This window comes from Acanthochromis polyacanthus, chromosome 1 (genome assembly GCF_021347895.1).
Source record: "Acanthochromis polyacanthus isolate Apoly-LR-REF ecotype Palm Island chromosome 1, KAUST_Apoly_ChrSc, whole genome shotgun sequence".
Taxonomy (NCBI): domain Eukaryota; kingdom Metazoa; phylum Chordata; class Actinopteri; family Pomacentridae; genus Acanthochromis; species Acanthochromis polyacanthus.
This window is the reverse complement of record NC_067113.1, coordinates 39139713-39160660: the sequence shown is the minus strand read 5'-3', so window position 1 is coordinate 39160660 and position 20948 is coordinate 39139713. Positions and strand designations below refer to the sequence as shown.

At 40.6% G+C, this 20948-nt stretch overlaps 1 protein-coding gene across 1 annotated transcript; it reads right to left on the bottom strand.

The window, feature by feature from the left end:
• Positions 1–4909: 4909 nt before the first annotated feature.
• nots (nothepsin) lies at positions 4910–20882 on the bottom strand. The gene is made up of 9 exons (XM_022200945.2): positions 18033–20882; positions 16995–17175; positions 16471–16588; positions 15101–15219; positions 12672–12871; positions 10484–10609; positions 10179–10323; positions 9379–9477; positions 4910–8322 (listed from the first exon to the last, which is right to left on the bottom strand). Exons 1-9 carry the CDS (start codon positions 18092–18094, stop codon positions 8146–8148), a joined length of 1227 nt encoding a protein of 408 aa, XP_022056637.2. The 5' UTR covers positions 18095–20882; the 3' UTR covers positions 4910–8145.
• Positions 20883–20948: the final 66 nt, after the last annotated feature.

Sequence of the window (20948 nt, the reverse complement as noted above, 5' to 3'; positions counted from 1 at the left end):
ACATACTAAACTATGATGTTGTTTTGTCCATTATCGGACGACATACTGAACTGTGACGTTTTTATCCATTTTCGGACGACATACTACCTATGACATTTTTTTGTCCATTTTCAGACGACATACTAAACTATGACTTTTTTTGTCCATTTTTCGATGACATGCTCAACTCTGACGTTTTTTGTCCATTTTTGGACGACATACTAAACTATGACGTTTTTTGTCCATTTTCAGACGACATGCTAAACTCTGACGTTTTTTGTCCATTTTTGGACGACATACTACAGTATGACATTTTTTGTGAATTTTCGGACAACATACTAAACTATGACGTTTTTTGTCCATTTTCGGACGACATACTGAACTATGACGTTTTTTATCCATTTCTGATGACATGCTAAACTATGACATTTTTTGTCAATTTTTAGATGACATGCTAAACTCTGACGTTTTTTTGTCCATTTTCAGACGACATACTAAGCTATGATGTTTTTCTCGATATTCGGATGACGTACTAAACTATGACTTTTTTTGTCCATTTTAGGACGACATGCTTAACTATGACGTTTTTGTCCATTATCCGACGAAATACTAACTATGACGTTTTTTGTCCATTATCGGAGGACATACTAAACTACGACGTTTTTGTCCATTTTCGGATGACATACTAAACTGTGACAGTTTTTGTCCATTTTCGGACGACATGCTAAACTATGACTTTTTTGTCCATTTTTAGACGACATACTAAACTATGACGTTTTTTTTCCATTTTCGGACGACATACGAAACTGTGACGTTTTTTGTCCATTATCGGACGACATACTAAACTATGACTTTTTTTGTCCATTTTTAGACCACATGCTAAACTATGACGTTTTTTGTCCATTTTCAGACGACATAATAAACTATGATGTTTTTTGTCAATTTTCGGTGTTAAACTGTGGTGTTAGTTCCAAACAAGCATTAGTTCCAATACTTTCTATGTCCAAACCACAGTAGTGACCCATTTTATTTTATATCATTAAAAGACAGTAAATACACAAAGACCACAACTGAAAGGGAACAGGATGAGATAAAAACATTTGCTTTCATTACTGGTGATGTCCAGTTTTAATGAAGTTCATGTCATTTTTTAAAATGATGAAAGTGAATAAATTGTATTTCTGTGATCTGTGTTTGATTTCTGTCTTTTCTCCTCATCCAGATGTTCAAAGGGAGCTGATGCCACATCTGGTCCAGCCGATGGAAGGTCTTGAAGTTCTCTGACTGAAGATGGTCCTCTGACTGGATTTAAGGTTCAGATGCTCAGGAACAAACTCCACCAATGAGCCAACAGGGAAGCTTTATGTTTATTAAATGTTGCTATGAAGCAGGAAGACTAAACTCTCCACAAGAATCCAAAATAAATTGGACTTTTACATGAGAGCTTGAATTATTCTTCATCTACTTCCTGAAAAGTTTGGTCGATAAAAAAGACAAAAACTAATATTTTCAGCTGATAAAGACAGATTTTGTGATTTTTCTGCTCACATGGTGTATTCTTGTCAACTTATTCTTTCAAATAAATAGCCTCTTAATCCCCTGGAACCCAGCGTTTGTCTTGTTTATGTGTCGCTCCTCGGCACATAAACAGCCGGTCGTAATGTTTTTTGAGCAACACACAATATGTTACCGGCCTCCAGCCTAGGGTGCCTGGGCCAGTAGCGTTGTTGCTGCACAATTCAAAGTAACTGTGGAGCAGTATGAGACAGACACAATTATCTGTGTGTGACCGCTGCAAGCACCATTTTATTCTGCCACTAATGTGGCCAAAACACATTCCCGTGTGGCTTAAGGGGTTAACTTCAAAATCCATTGTCATTTCTAGTCATCCAAAGCATATTTATGCCACACCATGTACATTGCATTCACATAAACTTTAACTAACATTAACTGATGAACTCATATGACACAGGGTTCTTATAGAACATTCAACAACTGTAAGACAAGTGCAAAATCACAACGCAGCTGCCATTTATGCAATACAGTGTGACCAACATCAACCAAGACTACTCTATTTTCACATTCAACTAGTAATAAGGCAACAAAGACAGAACGGGTGCTTCAGCATTACAACTCGAAAACGAGAAAAAAATCGATAATAAATGTGGCAAAAAAAAGAAGGATTAGTATCTGAGTGTGTAGCTCAGGAGGTAAGAAGAGTGATTACCAAGTGGAAGGTAGCAGGATCAAGACCCACTGCTGGTGTTTTTCTTTCTTTCTTTGAAGTTTTTCAAAAAATTTAAGAAGGGTCTGGTCTTGAACCAGCAACCTGCAGCTCCATAGACAAACCCTTAACTCACTGAGCTACAGAGAAGATAAAAAGACATAAACTCGTCGTCCCTTTGACATCGTAGTTTCCAAGTGACCACATGGGTGGAGTCAGGGTGGAGAGTAGGCGGGGAGGTGGGTGGCGGCCTCCCCCCCTCTACCCCCCACTGCCCCCTCTACCCCCCCACTGCCCCCTCTACTCCCCCACCGCCCACCACACCTTCCCCCGCCCGACGAGTTTTTCGAAAATCCGAGTCTCGACAGGTTTTCCCGAGTTTCTGGAGTTTCCACCAGGTCAGAGGCTGAACAAGTTGTCATGAAGAGGTGTTGAAGGTGAGGATGGAGTGACTTTTTACAGCGACGAGAAGGAAGACGACTAGAAGAGCAGGTCTTTAAGCAGCATCCCTAAAATCCATGGAGTCGCTCCAGAGAAATGAAGGGAGGTCAACTTTTATCAGCCTCCATCCAGATGTTCAACTTGATATCTTTACTTTGAGATTTTTAGCACCACAAACCTTTAGTATCACACTTTATGATCATTTATTAGGACTTTAATGGAATCCAGCAGCAGATTTAGTTTTTGTTCACAAACTTTATTCTTGTCTTCGTGGGACTGCAGGATTTAAAACTGTTCCTTCTATTTGACCTCATGTTTATTAGTTTTAGTGCAGAAAGTTATTTTAATTGTCCATTAGTCTCTTAAAAACCAAATAATAAATTGGATTAGTCAAGAGGTTTAAATTTCTTACTTTGTCATATTTTAAATATGACAAAAAATATAAAATATAAAAATAAAGCGTCTTGAGACAATTTGACCTGTAATTAGTGTTCTATAAATAAAACTGAATTTAAATTGTATGTATCCTGTAATGTTGGAGGAATTCAGCCATATATGTTGGAAAACACATTTTCTTTGTCCATTAATCTGTTGATTGTTTTCTCCACTAATTCATTTCTTGTTTTGGTTTATAAAATGTCAGACCCAAATATATCAGTTTACTGTCATAAAAACCAAAAAGATTTACATTCATGATGCAGGAATCAGACAGTTTTTCACTTTTTATCTTAGTTTAGTCACAAAGATAGTTGATAATGTGTGAATTGTTGCAGCTTGTGAGCCGTAGAAGGTTTTAATGTTTGGGGCCGAGTGTCAGAAAACATTTAGAAACCAACATCAACAAAACACTCAAAGATTTAAACATCGTTAAAGGGAAATCCAACTTTTTCATGACAACATCTAATTAAAGGACATTTATTTCCAACATAAATGTGTGTATTCATTGTACTGTTCCACCCAGTGTGACTCCTGTCCTATACTGGGATTCACAGATAAACCCTCCTCTGTACCGCATCCTCCAAGGAACAGGCCAGTGTGGTAGCTGAATGGATTTTAATACAGAGAAGTGTGAAACTGAAATAAACATACAGAATACGCTGGTCAATAACAGTACAAACTGCTTAAGACTTCAAACACATCAGTATTACAGGTAAGAGTGGATTAATTTACATCAGAAAACCGCTGCAGGTGACTGGTCAGTAATAAGGTACGAACGTTGGAATGGGAAAGGAACGTTGAATAACTTATTTACAGAACATATTAATATCTGATCTCCTGGAGAAAACGGAAGGATGCACTCTGAGATGGGTCTGGAGAAAGTCTTATTTGACTTCATTTATTAAAAATAAATAAAGTCTAAATCAGACTGTTACGTTTACAATAATAGTCACGGAGCTCTGGAGCTTCTCTTCACATCGTCTTCCACCTGGACTGGTTTGGTCGGGAGCATGAGCAACAAACATGTGAAAAACTGCACTTTAACATCATGAATGACACTGAAGGTTAATCTCTAGATAGATAGATAGATAAAACCTTTATTAATCCCACAGCGGGGAAATTTACAGTGTACAGCAGCAATAGGACATTGAATAAGAGAGAGATTGCAGCACACAGTGCATATATATGTAAATATGAAAATTTCTTTAGAAGAAGAAAAGAAAGAAACAGTATCTACAGCAAGATTTTTTTTGAAATTGCACAGCGTCATTATTTACATTTTTTATTGCACAGTTCATAAATGGGTGAACAGAAACTACTGGGAGCTTGATTGTAAACTCTGACTGCAGCAGGAAGGAAGAGCTGCGGTATCTCTCCTTTAGGCACCGCGGGTGAAGCAGTCTGTCACTGAAGGAGCTGCCCACTGATCTTACTGTTTCCTGCTGGGGGTAGGAGGTGTCCTCCATGATAGACAACAGCTTTGTCATCATCCTCCTGTCTCCCCAGCCCGATCTCACGAGGATTCGTGAAACTGTCACGTAAGTTTTAGTTTCGGCTTCGTGCGCACCAACACGATTTCGTCATGTTTTTCGTGCCGCCTCACCACGAAATGCGCACCAATGTATTTTAAACGGCGGACTTTTCGTGCCACTCAGAACGTATTTCAAAAGAATGTGTATATTATATTTTTAATGTAAACCGCGGCGAATCCAATGCTATATTTTGCATGACATCGTCCCTAAACATAACCCTAACCATAACCTCACCATAAGCCGGTGGTACACTTACCAATTTGCATAGGAATTTCAGAATGTCCGGCGGCCGGCGGCCGCAAACGCGATCACACAAGCAGTATACGCCGATGGACAGCTTAGATCGTCATGAATCCGCCGGTATAAACCACTTTCAGATGTGATTACCACAGCGAAAAACATTTCGTGGTGAGCGGCACGAAAAACATGACGAAATCGTGTTGGTGCGCACGAAACCGAAACTAAAACTTACGTGACAGTTTCACGAATCCCCGTGAGACCGGGTTTGGTCTCCCACCACCTCCACAGGATCAAGGGGGCAGCCCAGGACAGAACTGGCTTTCTTTACCAGTTTGTTTAGTCTCCTCCTGTCTGATGCTGCTGCTCCAGCAGACCACTCCATACATGATGGCTGATGCCACCACAGAGTCATAAAAGGTCTTCAGAAGTGCTCCCTGCACCCCGAAGGACCTCAGTTTTCTGAGCAGGTGGAGTCTGCTCTGACCTTTCTTGTAAAGTGTGCTGGTGTTAGTAGTCCAGTCCAGGTTCTTGTTTAAGTGAACACCCAGGTACCTGTAGGAGTCCACAATCTCAATGTCCGTTCCCTGGATGTTCACTGGTGTAGGAGAAGTGTGTCTGTTCCTGCTAAAGTCCACCACCAGCTCCTTGGTTTTCACCGCATTGATCTGGAGGCTGTTCAGCAGGAACCAGTCCACAAAGTCCTGGTTAAGTTCTCTGTACTCTCGACGATGGCAGAGTCGTCAGAGAACTTCTGAAGATGGCAGTTTGTGGTGTGATGGGAGAAGTCTGCAGTGTAGAGGATGAAAAAAAAGAAAGGGGGCAAGGACAGATGAGACTGAGTCTGGATGTGCTGCTCTGTCATTAACTCCTAAATTTAGGAAAAGTTCAAACTAAAGAGGACAGTTCAGATCAGACTTGAGAATGAGCTGATTTTGAACAAACATCTCAGACTTTCTTAGTTTCAGCACCTCTAGCAAGATATTTGAACAACAAGCAACTCCAGAGATCCAGAAGTTGGAGAGAGTTAGCTTTAGCTGAGCCACAGAACATGTGGGACGCTAACCTAGCAAACATTTCAGACTTTTCTCTGTGAATTCTGAGAAATTTCCTATTTAATGACAGAGCTACACATCTGAACTCAGTCTCATTAAAACAGACTAATTCAGTGTCATCCATCCATATTAAAGTGCAGTTACCCAAAATGTTTGTTGATGAGCTCCAACAAAACCTGTCCAGGTAGAAGGCCACTTTGACAAACAGGAAGTGGAAGATTCCAAATGGATTTATAGAAGGGGGAACCGGACTGTACTAAGTGTGGTCCAGTATAGAGGGGGGGTGTTTGTGGGTTTTAAGGCTGATAATGATTATTAGTGAGACATCTGGAGGAGATATTCATTTACTCATTTTATTTTCTTGTTATTGTAAATATAAAATGAAACTCAAAGCATTTTTACAATTTCATTAGCAAGTTATGTTATACTGTGAATAATGATTATTAGTGAGACATTTGGAGCAGATATTCATTTGCAGTAAACGACAGTATTTAAAATCTTGGAGTTAGTGATGCCAAGTTCAGCACCGAAGCTCTTCATCAGATGGTGCTTCACGCCACTGCATGTCTGAAGAGATTCGCGACAAAGCTGAGCGGCCGCTGCTACAAACAGAAATATGGTTCCTCTGCTTTGGAAAAGAACCTTGAAAGCTGAAAATCTAACATCTCTGTTCTTGCAACCATCAACCGTGTGAGGGACATTCTGGATAAATGGTCCTCAGAGTCAGAAGAGGAAGAGGGTCATGTTGCGGCTGAGATTGTTCGAATGATTCTGAGTGACCTGCACATCTGTGAGGCTGGGAGTGGAGCTGCATCTCCTCAGAAATCCCCCAGACCTCATTTTAACTTGAGCCCGATCGTCAGCAAGGTAAAAAACTTCATGTCCTCACATGCTGCGTCTTCGGAAGATGTGGCCGGTGCCAAGAAGTTGCTTTTTCCAGGCTGCCAAAAAGTTTGACCAAATGGTTTCAGACCTGAAGCGCGCCTTTAAAAAGACAGATCCGAAGTTCAAGTCCAAAGCACTGGAGCTGAAGATGAATTCTTTCTACATGGGTTCATTCCCCTGTCTCCCAGGCCGTCCACTCCAAGGTGCGTTCCCTCACCGAGCTACCTGATCTTCTCACCAACATGTGGTGGGAAACATCAGACTCCGTTACAGTTTGGATCCATCAAAGCTAGTCTAGCCGATCTGTATGACATGTCAGACGAAGCTGGAAAACACATCAGGAAAATGCAAGAAAGCGAAGAAGTCAGGAAGTTCTCGAGGGAACTGACTCATAAAATGTACGATCATCTGATGATTGGCCGTACGAGTCAATAATAATGAAATAATGGATTAGATTTATATAGCGCTTTTCAAGGCACTCAAAGCGCTTCACAATGAATCCATTATTCATTCACTCACACATTCTCACTCTGGTGGTGGTAAACTACATTTGTAGCCACAGCTGTCCTGAGGCAGACTGATGGAAGCGTGGCTGCTAATCCGCACCTACGGCCCCTCCGACCACTACCAGCATTCACACGCATTCATACACCAGTGTGAGAGCAGCACTGGAGGCAAGGCGGGTAAAGTCTCTTGCCCAAGGACACAACAGCACATGACTAGGTCAGAGTGATCATTTGACGACCCGCTCTACCACCTGAGCCACAGCCACCCCAAAACCACAGCCGCCCCAATCACACTCCCATCGTTCCCATTCCCATCGAAGGTGGAACACAGTTGGCTTCTCTTTTCCCATGAAGTCATGTACACCATGACGGAGGACATGGTGGGAAAATTCCTGCAGAGCATCTTGTTTTGCACCCGGGAGCCGTCACTGGAAACGACTCACAGTGAGAAAGTAGCCGGAGCTCTGGAAGACATCGAACAGCTCGTGGGCCAAAACCAGCCCTCCAGACGGTCCAATCTGGCCCTCAAATTCTAAAAATTATACAAAAGACATTAACTGCAGATTATAAAATAATAAAACTATAAATTTGAAATTATTTTTAGACCATCACAAGTTGTTTTGATCAGAAAGTAAAACACTAGATTATTCTCTGTTTCGTCTAACCTTTTTCATGCTATTTCTTGATGTAACTGCTAGACGGCATTTAGTATATTACTGCTTGCTAGCTAGCTAGCTGCTAGATGTCCTTTATTTGTGTGTATCACATTAAGAATTACAAAATACTGCTTAACTGCACAGTGTTTATTGGTTATACTGCTGCCATTCTGAGTCACATTGACTACCAGGCTACTGTTCGGCTGGATGCTTAGCGCGGGCTAGCCCCACCCGGTCCTGTCCTCTGTCGAAGATGCTGTAGAACTCCGTCAGGAATACGTCTCCCAGGATCCACAGAGGGTCCGCAGAGGAAATGATGTCCACGGCCTGGAAGCCGCTGAAACACAACTCCCTGTCGCCAAGCATCTCCTGACGATGACACACAGGAAGGTGGTTTTGGAAGATAATGTCAGATCCTGTATCCTCAGTTTGTTGAAGTCACAGACTGCATATAAAAGATGGACGCAACTTCCAGGTCAGAAAAGTGAAACCAATGTGGTAGAGCCTTAAACCGGCCAGCAGGGGGCGACACCTCTGGTTGCATAGCTGTCTATTAATAATGGCGCTTTCCCACTACCACCTACTCAGCTCGACTTGGTTTGTGAGGACGTAGAACTTGGTACCAGGTACTATTTTAGTTCTACTCAGCCGGGCTTCCAAGCGAACTGAGTCGAATTGATAATGTGACGTCAGCAGAGTGCAGGCCTCTGATTGGACAGGGAGTGATGACACGACACAGCATACATATTTTGATACCTAGTAGCAATAAATTGCAGCCATTACAGGGTTGTACATGGGACTGGTTTACAACAACTGTAGTGAACTAGCATTAGCTTACCCTCATTCGTCATCTAGTTCGTATCCCTTTTCTTCGGCTTGATACTGCTGAATCACCTCCCAAACTCTCCTGTTCTCCTGAGTGTTTTGACTCGCTGCCCACAAAAAAGCCACAGACCGACCAGCATCGCCTCCATGACCTCCACTGTTGTGTTGTGTTTGTTTTGCAAATAATGTTGAAGGACTTCTGGGCCGCTGTGGTATGACGGCTCCACCCACGATGAGGCAATACTCAATTGTAATGGAAAACCACCTAAACCAAGTCGAGCTGAGTTGGTGCTTATGGAAAAGCACCTTAAATGACCCTACTTCTGACTTGGTCTGTTACCTCAGGAAACATTTTCTTCATGAGTTTATGTTCTGCTTTTTGGAAATAATGGCCCCATTTAGTGGAAAATAAAAGATGAAGCAGGACAAGAACTATTTGTGTTCTCAAGTTTCTTGTCAGATTCACAGTTAACTCATCACGACTGGTTTCTAACCACAAAGGTGTCCGACCCCAGGTGGTGAGGTCCATCTTTTTTAGACAGTGTGTGACTAAGTCTGACAGCTCCATAAAGACAAGCTAAATAAATGGCTAAGCCTCACCTTCTTCACGTACTGCTCGGCGGTCAGCGTGTACTCTATTCCACCCAGAACAAACGTCACATGAGGTAAACTGGACAACCTGACACAGTCGATGAGAAACTGAAACACACAGCAAGATATGTGTGTTATCTTGTTAGAAAACTAACAAAAGAATAATGGGTCACATCAGTTATTAGCATCCTTTTGCTAACAACTAGCATTACAGAGCTAGATATTAGTGTCTTTAGGCTAGCAAACAAAGATCACTAGGTTATTCACTACCATTTCAGAACTATGACTAGCATTCCTAGGCTAGTTATTAGCAACCCTTGCCTTGTAACTGGAATTTCTAGGAAAATCACTACTATCCCTTAGCTTGTCATTAGCATTCCTAGGCTAGTTAATATCAGCACCTGCTCGGTAACGTGTCACGTCAGTTAGCAACTAGGCTTCTTAGTCACTACCATTTCTTGGCTAGTGACTAGCATTTCAAGGATAGTTATTAGCATCCTTAGATTAGTGACTGGTCTTCCAAAGCTAGATAATAGCACACCTAGGTTAGTTATTAGCACCCCAATGCTAGGAACCAGCCCCCCTTGTCACTATCATCTCTTGGCTTGTGATTAGCATTTCTAGGCTAGTGAATAGCATCCCTAAATGAGCAAAGCAACATCCCCAGGCTAGTTTCTACCATCTCCAGTATAGCAATTAGCATTTCAAGGCATTAGCATCTTAATCAGTCACTTAATCAGTTGCTATCTTCGACATAGAGATAGTTCCATCTGATGTCTCACTAATCTATACAACGAGACTGCTTTGACCTCTCCAAAGTTTGTGGGTGTGGCTCCGATCAGCTGTTGGAGGTTGAGGATGTCATTGGTCGGTCCGGCAATAAGGGAGGTTCCAGTATCAACAACTGCCTGGCATCCCTGAGGACAAAACGAGCTCACACCCTGCACTGCCACACTGAAACACAAGTAGAATAACATCTTGAAGAAGTGTTTTTTTATTACCTTGAGGGATCATTTTCTTCTCAGAAACTGCTAAAAAAAAAAAAAAAAACTTTGTGTCTTATTTCCCAGCTATTGCCAATTATTACACCAAATGTCGTGTTGGAAAAATGTACCTGTCCATCTTAATCTGCCAGTATCCCTTAGCAGTTAGAGGCAGCCAGTTGATTGGTCCGGTGTACATCGCCTCGTCTATTCCGCCTAGCAACAGTTCTCCTTCTGGGCTGGTGGTCCTTGTTGTCCTGTATGGATGAATATTACATTCTAGTCAGCAATCTGAGATTTATACTGAATTCTGTGACAACAACTGTTTTAGAATCACGGAGACTTCGAGGTAGTCTGGAAGGTTCTGGAGGGTTCCTGATGTTATGGGATGGTTCAAGTTGTCGAAGAAAGTTTCAAGATAATCTGATGGTTTCTAGAAACTTCAAACGAGGACTATAAAAGATCTCATGTTCTTGATAAGCAGTTGTGAGTCCAGGAGTGAGGTCTGGATGTTACGGGTATTTAAAGGTGCTTCTGGGAGGTTCAAGGGGGTTCAGTTAAACCTAAAGATTCAAGAGGACCACAACATTTCTGTTTTATTAGCCTGTAGACTCTTGTTTAGCCCCAGACTCCAAACCACATCACACCCTTCCACTGAGGCTTCTAAACCCCATGTATGACTCCAGAGAAGTCTTCAAAACCTCTAAAGTCTTGGATTTCTCTGGATCCCTCGATCTTTGTCTGAGGAGTTTTCAGGTTATCAGTGGAACCAGCCAACAGGTTTCATTTATATACAAGTCTTTACAAGTTTTTGTGGCACGACTTGAAACCTTATTAAAAAAAGCGTTGAAAGCTTTTCTGGAAACCCTCCGACTCTCATATAGCTCCTGGATTCCAAGCAAGTTTTGGATTACCCTGAAACTCTTCAAACCAAATTTCACCTACAAAGACTACAGCAGTACATTTATTAATTTGTATTCCACTAAGTTTCAAAGTGTTGCACAGTCTAGACCAGGGGTCGGCAACCTTTAACACTCAAAGAGCCATTTCGACTCGTTTCTCACAGAAAACACGAGGAGCCACAAAATCCTTTTGGCATTTAAAATGAAGACAACACTGCATATATCGCTGTTTTACCTCTATGCCCTTGTTAATTAGTTTTGATTAATTAATTACAAAGCCTCTATTTAGATAGATTCATTTTTTAAATTGTGTCCTTCCACTAATATTTATCTTGGTTAATGTCATTTTTGCTCCTGGACCACATATGTTCCGTAATGTTAGCTGGAACTCAATATTTTGCGAATGTGTATTTAACTTGTAAAATCTATTTATCTTAAGCTAATAACTTTTCTCCGGTAGGTCGCTGCTCTATTTTCCAAGACGACACTCCTCTGACTCTCTGACCTGCTGCCTGGATGCTGGACGTGTTCTTGCGAGTAACGTGTATTACCCAATCAAAGAGTAGATACTGAGCAAGACAATTATCCGTAGTTTACCTTAGTACTCACGAGTACTTTTGACTCAAAGACAAGACGTGTCTTTCTTGGAGTGGAGCTTTAATATACAGGCTTGCCATTCTTGAGTACAAAACGATGTGAAACTACAGGCGTTACTTCTCCAGGAGTAAAATTTAAAAAAGGCATGAAACATGTAGGAATCGGAAGCTCCATGTTGTCTCTCTACATCAACTTTGCGCTCTCATGTCCCAGGGGAAGACCCCAGCAGCACATCCGGTGGAGTGACACATCAAAATAAGAGCAGTAATTTCACAATAAAACTCTCTATATTAAAATGCATTGAAAAGCGCCTGAAAGGCAGAACAATTTATTTCCCAAAGTTACAGGGAGCCACAACAGAGGGCTGAAAGAGCCGCATGCGGCTCCGGAGCCGCGGGTTGCCGACCCCTGGTCTAGACCTTTAGACGATGCTGAACTTTGTGGAACCTGTCAGAAATACTAGTATCTTGAAATCCTCCACACCACACTTCTGGATCCATGGCAACTCTCACAACTCCTGAACAACCCTTCTATGGTCCTCTTCAACAATTCAACTCTGATACATCTATGGGAACATTTGGACCATCTTGAACATTTTCTTTACAAACATTTCCTTAAAATCCTTAAATCCCCAAAACTGCCAGTGCTGAACTTCAGGAGGACCTTGGACTCATGTTTGGAAACTCAAGGTTGAAAGCGCAGACAAAATGATAAAACCTGTTCAGGTCACAACAAGGAAGTCTCCTGACTCGAATGCCCCCTGAGTAGGACGTTGAATCCCTGAAATGGTTGTCCTGCTGAGTTACAACAGTGAATTCACCTGCCGAGGTAGAACGAGAACACCGGCTTGTCCAACGCCTTCTGCGCCAACAAGTTGTCGAAAACAGGGTTTCCAAGAATCTCTGCCAGGGACGGGTAGGCCATTCCCAGAACACCGTCGAACTTCCCCATCACGAAAACGTCACCAGGTTCGTACACGGCTTCACCAAACTCTTGGTTCACAGCAGTCAGACTCCCAATCTAGAAATGATTATAACCAGTTCATCAGTTATAAAACACGGCACACCTTTCGTTCCTCCATTGGCCTCCCAACAATTAACCTGCTAACAAATTCTTTCCCACATGAGGTGGTTTGCTGAAACAGTTTTTTGTTTCGTAGATGGATTTCTTGACAAACTATATTGAAGAGTGGTCTGACCCACTTTCTGTAGTTTTGGAGAAAAATGGGTTCAGAGGTTTGTTTTTTCCCAAAATGGTCTAACATTCCACTGTAACGCTATGCTTGGGTTGTGGGTTAGACCACTCTGCTTCTAACCCCTCAGTTGCTTAGTTGGGTCTTTTATTTTTTCAGTGGCAGAACATCAGGCTATCTAGAAGTTACACAGCAGTATGGATGTCCATGAATGAAACTTGTTTTAAAAAGGAATAACCTTGACCTGTACTTTAATGGTTTTTAACCCTTTACGCTTCAGTGCGTCGTAGGTGTACCGCCGGCGGTACACCTACTAATTTGCATAGGAATTTCAAGAATGTCCGACGGCTGCAAACCCGATTATACAAACACTATACGCCGATGGAAAGCTTAGATTCTCATGAATCCGCCGGTATAAACCACTTTCAGATGCGATTACCACAGCGGGTGAGAAAAACACATTTGTCCGACAAAAACAAATATTCATCCATCCGTTCTCTATACACGGCTTCAACGCACACAGCGCGACTCACATTTCCGGGTTCATTATTACACACAGGAAAAAAGATTCCACAAAAAACGGCCATAATCCAACCTTTTACATCCAGACGACACAAGCCAGTAAACTATTTTGTCCAAAACATGTCCTGAAGTCGGTATAAAATCCACGAATCGGTCGTTTTCAAGGAAATGCACCTCACAATGTGCGTCCAGTATTCCCTGTATTTTTCGTCATTTTTTTAAATTTAAAAATAGAATATTAGCGATTTTTTGTACTGAAAACGGCTGGAATTGACTGAAGCTTAAAGGGTTAATTTAAATTGATTGTATTTGGTTATTTATACCTAGTTGGGTTGAGCTAAGGCATATCTGGTGAATGATGCACCTACAAATGTTTGTATTCGTTCTGTAATAATAGTGATGACTCTCTAGGTTACCTGATGCCAGTGCTGTTGCTCATTTTATTCCATTGTATTTGTATTTATTTTACTTTTCAGTCCGTCTTTCTGCTGTTGTTGACCTCTAGATTTGCCTAACTGGGGGTCAATAAAGGGTTATTTAATCGTATCTCTTATGACCTAGATCAGGGGTCGGCAACCTTTAACAGTCAAAGAGCCATTTCGACCCGTTTCCCACAGAAAAGAAAACACCGGGAGCCGCAAAATCCTTTTGGCATTTAAAATGAAGACAACACTGCAAAAATTTTTTTTTTTTTTTTTTTACCTCTATGCCCTTGTTAATAAGTCGTGATTAATTAATTACAAAGCCTTTAATTAGATTCATTTTTTAAATTGTGTCCTACCACTAATATTTATCTTACCTGGTTAATGTCATTTTTGCTCCTGGACCTCATATGTTACGTAATGTTAGCTGGAAATCAATATTTTGCGAATGTCTATTTAACTTGTAAAATCTATTTATCTTAAGCTAATAACTTTTCTCCGGTAAGTCGCTGCCCTGTTTTCCAAGACGACACTCCTCTGACTCTCTGACCTGCTGCCGTGTTCTTGCGAGTAACGTGTATTACCCTATCACGAGTTCTTTTGACTCAAAGACCAGACGTGTCTTTCTTGGAGTGGAGCTTTAATATACAGGCTTGCCATTCTTGAGTACAAAACGATGTGAAACTACAGGCGTTGCTTCTCCATCTCCTCTGCATCAACCTTTCGCTCTCATGTCCCGGGGGAAAAAACCCCAGCAGCACATCCGGTGGAGTGACACATCAAAATAAGAGCGGTAATTTCACAATAAAACTCTCTATATTAAAATGCATTGAAACGCGCCTGAAAGGCAGAACAATTTATTTTCCAAAGTGACAGGGAGCCACAACAGAGGGCTGAAAGAGCCGCATGCAGCTCCGGAGCTGCGGGTTGCCGACCCCTGACCTAGTCCATTGAGAACCTTTCATTTTTGAAGCCGGTAACAAACATGGCACCACCATTGTAGAATTAATTCTGGAATTAAAACACTGTAACATAACACTGAGTTTTACATCGTTTCACATCCAAACTTTACTGTAATCTCTACGTTTTAGTTCAAATAAAACCATGGCTGACCTTCATAGTGTCTCTGGCCATGACTCCCAGCAGGTGTCCCGTTCCGTAGTGAATCCCAAACGTCCGACCATCATGACGGTACGACGTCGAATCAAACGCCTTGAAACGTTTGTGCTGCACTGAAAAAACACAAATAGATCGACTTACAATCATTTCCTGGGGACTTCATCCAAACTTAAGCAAAGTCTGAACACCAAACTTTACAGAACAGTAGGGCCGTCCTGTTAATGGCTGTATATCCATAACCTATTACTATTGAGAAGTGTTGTAATTAGGGATCTAACTCAAGCAATCATCAATTACATGACATTACAACTATCAATGTGCTGATAATTACTGGTTTTAAACACAGAAACATGATATCTACCATGAAAGATGTTGTTCTTGGAAACTTCTGCTCGTCTTGAATGGTTGGAGTACATTAACCACAGAAGTCATTGTCATGGTGCCCCTTTACTACCTAAACCCCCACAATGTTCTGAACCGTAGTCTGAGTGACGCCTCCTTTGGTCTCTACAGTATTAAACAGTAATGTAACCTGTAAGCTGGTGGAACAACCAGGAACTACAGCTGATCTACAATACATCTACTGACATGCATGGTCTTCGTCCTTCAGTGTTATTGGTTCATGTCTTTTTAATCAGTTCAATTGTTAATGGCAATTCATCAATCAATCATTAACACCTCGAATCGCTCATTTAAGTTGGTTTTTGACTTATTCCAAGAGTAAATTTATCGGAGATGTAAACACCTTTTTGGAATAAGTTCGAACACAGCAAACATTTAACTAACAAACTGATCAGCTGATTTTGTTATTTTTCGTTGTCTTCATCTTTAACGAACATTAAAGATGGCATGACATGAAAATATTATTGCAACTCTGCTGATTGAAACTGAAATTTCAGAGGATTCCCTAATTTTTTCATCTCTAGATGGACAAAGTTTGATTTGTTTAATCTCTTGTTTGAGTTTTTCTAGTGGTTGACCAATGACTGGTTTTATTTACAACTACTTGTACTGTTTATTACAGCTGATGTCGCCTATAGCACCACCTTCTGACAATCTAAACATCCCAGTTTATTCATCCTAAAGACAAATTCACATTTATTTCTTTTGTTAAATGTTCTCTGTGACATTTTAAAGGTTTTCTTTAAATTTGTTTAAGTATTAAACGGAAACACAACTACAGTGCGAACACATCAGTAACACAAAAAGTCCACAGACACACAAACCTTGAACTTCTTACCACAATCTAGAACAAACTAAACCAGAGTCATGCTGTCCTGACCCACAAATACAAATACACACTCTAACACTCGTGTCGTATACAGTAGTGTAGTACATTGTAGTATTGTGTCGTGTTGTGTTACCACAGGCCGTGCTGACGCAATAAGACGACGGCACCCAGAGGTCGGCAGATCCAGTGTCGAAAATCACCGAGAAGTTCTGCTCCGGAGTCCCTAAACTGATGTCACCAAAATACTGAGTCTGAAACACAACAGACACACAATGTTTGACTGTGATTTTAATCAAAAACACAAAAAAGGTTACTGGTTTCACATACCTCAGTTCCAGAGAGAAGCTAGCTACATGGCTAAAATCATAGAGAGAAGCTAGCTATACAGCTAAAGTTTTAGAAGAAGCTAACTAGATGGCTAAAAGTCATAGAGGCTACCTGCACAGCTAAAATCATAGAGATCTTCACCATCAGCTACATTTACTTTGTACTACACTACAACTCTACTATTATACTACGATAATACTACAGTACAAACCACTTCCCTTAAACTGAATTTGAAGACAACACTGACACCCAATTTTGAGGTGCTGCAACCAGTTTAAAACTCATTTTCCATGAGCAGCGGTGGGAATCGAACCGTCATCCAACTCTTACGTCCATGAAGTTGTAGATCTTCTCGCTGTAGCGTCCGAGCCTCAGCGACGGTGTTCCGGAAGGGAAGCACTGAGCGTAGCGACGGTTGTAGGTGTCAGGTCGATGATCCTTCAGAAACTCCTCCAGCAGCCCGACGGCTCGCAACTGAGAACGAATCGAAGGAGCCCGCCGGAGAGGAACCCTGAGGACAAAGAGGTTCACGGTTTCAACATGAGTTCAACCCCTTGTTTTCTTTTGGTCAGTCAGCTAGCTTAGCTTAGCATAAAGACTAGAAACTGTCGTAAATGTTGCATGAACCCTGTCATCAGGTTTGAAAGACAGGTTAATGTTTAAAAAAAATCACCATTAATTGGAGCAAGAAACTGTCCAAAAAAGAATTGTTGGATTGACAAATTTCTGACAATCGTTAAACTAATCGTGTCGGCTTCGTTGAGAAAAATGACCAAATATAAGCTAAAAATAGGGATATTTCATCTCTCATTTGTCAAATGTACACCACTGGTAGGATCCAGATTGTCTCAAAAACAGAAAAATTGTGACCAAAAACCACAAGGGACTGAAGAGTGAGACTTTTCGGCTGAACTGCAGGCAGTGTTTTCAAGCATGGAAGCAAATTAAAAAGACTAAACAATAAAATATCTATAGAATACAGAGTCAATGTTTAGTTCTAGTGTTGGTCACATCTATCTGACATGTTGGTTCCAGGCCGTTTTACATCTATATAGAATAAACTATCGATTAAATTCAACTTTTAAAAAATAGTTTGGTGACAGAAGACATTATTTCCGAGATCTTTCTTCATGGTTGTTCTGTTTCCATGGAATTGTAGGACTTTGATTATAGTCAAAAATAAGCCACAGTGAAGAAAAATGAGACAGGAGGTTAAATAAACTCAAAAAAACCAATGAAATCTCTACAAACATTGTCGTTGAAGTTAGTACTTTGCTGATTTTTCTTCCTCCTGGTGAGTGCTGGTCTAACATAACATTTGGAGTCTGAATTCTAATTTAATGTTTTCTTAAAGCTGTATTGTCCTACCTGACCAGCGCTGAACTCGTCCAGAACAACAGCAGCAGCAGCTTCAACATGTTTGGATCCATCTGAAGCTCTGAGGAGGTTTATCAGTTAAACTGCCACTCTGGTTGGATCTGAACCAACGGAGAACTCAACCACCTGATCTGAGTCTGACATCACACTATCAGCTGGATTATCTGAACGGAAAACCACAAGAATTTAGAGTCTGAAGTAAAAACAAATAATCCAAATGGCACCCAAAAAACACCAACAACAGAGCTAACAATCAAATATGTGAAGGCGTATCTTACAATATGTCAACATATTTTCTATAAATTTCACAATTATAATAAAAAATGTCTTCTGTGGCATTAATTATTGTAAACAGTCAACAAATATCACAATTACAAGAAAATATTTCAGAATTATGATAAAAGGACAGAAATATAAAATGTAAAATGTCATAATTACAATTAACAATAATAAACAGATATCAGAATTAAAAGAAAATATTGCATAGTTCTGATAACAATATGAGAATTTACAAAAAAAAAGACGTAAAAACAATTTTATATTTATGCCACAAAAATCTCATAATTCCAATAGTTATGATAAAAATGTCAGAATTGTGATGATAAAATATAATGCACACACATGTCTAATTCTGTATCATGTCGGTTTAAATCCCTGCTCTGTGAGTAATCAGGTTTGGCTGAATGTTTGTTTTTATTTTCATCAGTTTGTTGACTCTGAAGGTCTCAGTGACCCCATGAGGCAGTCTGAACTTTAACAAATTTCTGATTGTAGAAAACTTACGGCCAACAGTTCACTGAGAATTCTTGTTTTTGCTGCAGGTTTCCTTGAATGTTTAATTACTGCCAGAAATGCTTTTTGCAGCAAACAAACTGCCATGTTTGCCTCTAATGCTAAACGCTAACAGGTTACTAGATGTTTGCTAGTAGCGCTAAACTTCTCATGATTTCAAGAATAGACCCTGTGCATGATAGCATGTGCTAGTTCCGGTTGAAAAACTCCGGGTGCTACAGTTACTTCCAGTCCTGCTTACAGCGCTGTCAAAATGGAAGAAGCCAGCAGTACACTTTACTTTTCCAGATGCCTAGGCAACTTGCCTAAAATTTCTGTTGACGATGTTTATCGTCTCGATGATGATTTTTCGTCAGCTCCTCAAAGCAAACGGGAAAAGGGATTCAAATTTTATATATCCCAGTACATATATAACTTTGAAGGTAAGTGGCATCACATCCTACATAACTAGCACTAGCTTAACTGTAGGGCTTGCCAAACATGTACCTTATCATTTTATTTTCTAGTATTTATACATTACTATTTTTTGCTTAGTTAGCTACTAGAATCCACTTTACACTTTAGTCTTTGGTGCTTAGCCCGTTGCGCTTCAGTTGCGCTTCAGTGTCCCGCCCGCGGTACACTTTGAGATCTGCATAAGCAATTTGCTAAATGTCTGAAACTGCAAACACGATTATACAAACACTATACGCCGATGGAAAGCTTAGATTCTCATGAATCCGCCGGTATAAAACACTTTCAGATGTGATTACCACAGCGGGTGAGAAAAACACATTTGTCCGACAAACAACGAATATCCATCCATCCGTTCTCTATTCACGGCTTCAACGTACACAGCGCGACTCACATTTCCGGGTTCATTATTACACACGGATGAAATATTCCACAAAAAACGGCCATAATCCAACCTTGGACATCCAGACGAAACAAGCCAGTAAACTATTTTGTCCAAAACATGTCTTGAAGTCGGTATATACTCCAAGAATAGGTCGTTTTCAAGGAAATGCACCTCGCTGTGCGCGTCCAATATTCCCTGTATTTTTATGTCATATTTTTATTTACAAATAGAATGTTAGCGATTTTTTGTACTGAAAATGTCTGGAATTGACTGCAGCTTAAAGGGTTAGTCAAGTTCAGCAAGACATTTTATATTTGTAGTTTTGTTTGAACAAAATGACAAATGCTTGGATTTCCTCTATATTTGATTAGATGTCAAAACGGAATAACAAATGATTGAAGAGTGCACGGATTGTTGTTATAGTTTATCAGATATTTGCTGTTTGATCAGTGACTATGCACTAATATTCCCGATCCTCAGCTCAGTGTGAAACATTTTTATTTCGTCTAATTTTGGCAATGAGCCCGCAAATGCCGGTCTTTTGGAAAACGGTGAAGGCTTATAGAACCGTTATAAACATCAGAAGCTGAACATAATGGTACACTACAGTACCTCCCATATCGACCTTGAACACGCTGAAATCTGATTTTTTGTTTTGCCGAGAAAACGGTGTTTTTCTTTTTGATTCCATGTTATCCATGCTGCGAAATAGCCTCCGGAAGGACCTGTAAGTCCCTCCGGTCAGAACCCGGAAGTTAGCATTTTTGACGTGCACAGGGTCTGTTAGTCTTAAACAGCAACAAGTTCTGGTTTTGGAAAAAAAAGTTCAATGTTTGATCGTTTCACTTGAAATTTTAGCCATCTAATTAGCTTCTCTCAATGATTTTAGCTGTGTAGGTAGCTCCTCCCTGGCTTTAGCTATCTCATTAGCTTCTATGATTTTAGCCCTGTAGTTAGTTTATTCTACAATTTTTTCCATGTAATTAGCTTCTCTATATGACTTTTGCCATCTAATTAGCTGCTATGATTTTAGCTGTGTAGTTAGCTTCTCTATGACTTGAGCCATCTCATTGGCTTCTCTTTGTAATTTATCTGTGTAGTTAGCTTCTCTACATGATTTTAGCCATGTAGCTAGCCTCTCTGTATTCAAGTTTCAATCAGGATCCCAGAATCCATACCTGACTTCATTGATGCTAACGAATCTTTGCCGTCTCCTGCTGATCTTTAAGTAGCAGATACATCTTTTATATCAGCGTTGACTCACTACTCCAGTTAAA

Coding starts and splice junctions, on each gene's coding strand:
- nots (XM_022200945.2), bottom strand. CDS start 18,094: ATGGATCCAAACATGTTGAAGCTGCTGCTGCTGTTGTTCTGGACGAGT. Junction 12,872..15,100: donor TGGCCAGAGACACTATGAAG/GTCAGCCATGGT, acceptor AATCATTTCTAG/ATTGGGAGTCTGACTGCTGT. Junction 8,323..9,378: donor CCGAGCAGTACGTGAAGAAG/GTGAGGCTTAGC, acceptor TGTCATCGTCAG/GAGATGCTTGGCGACAGGGA.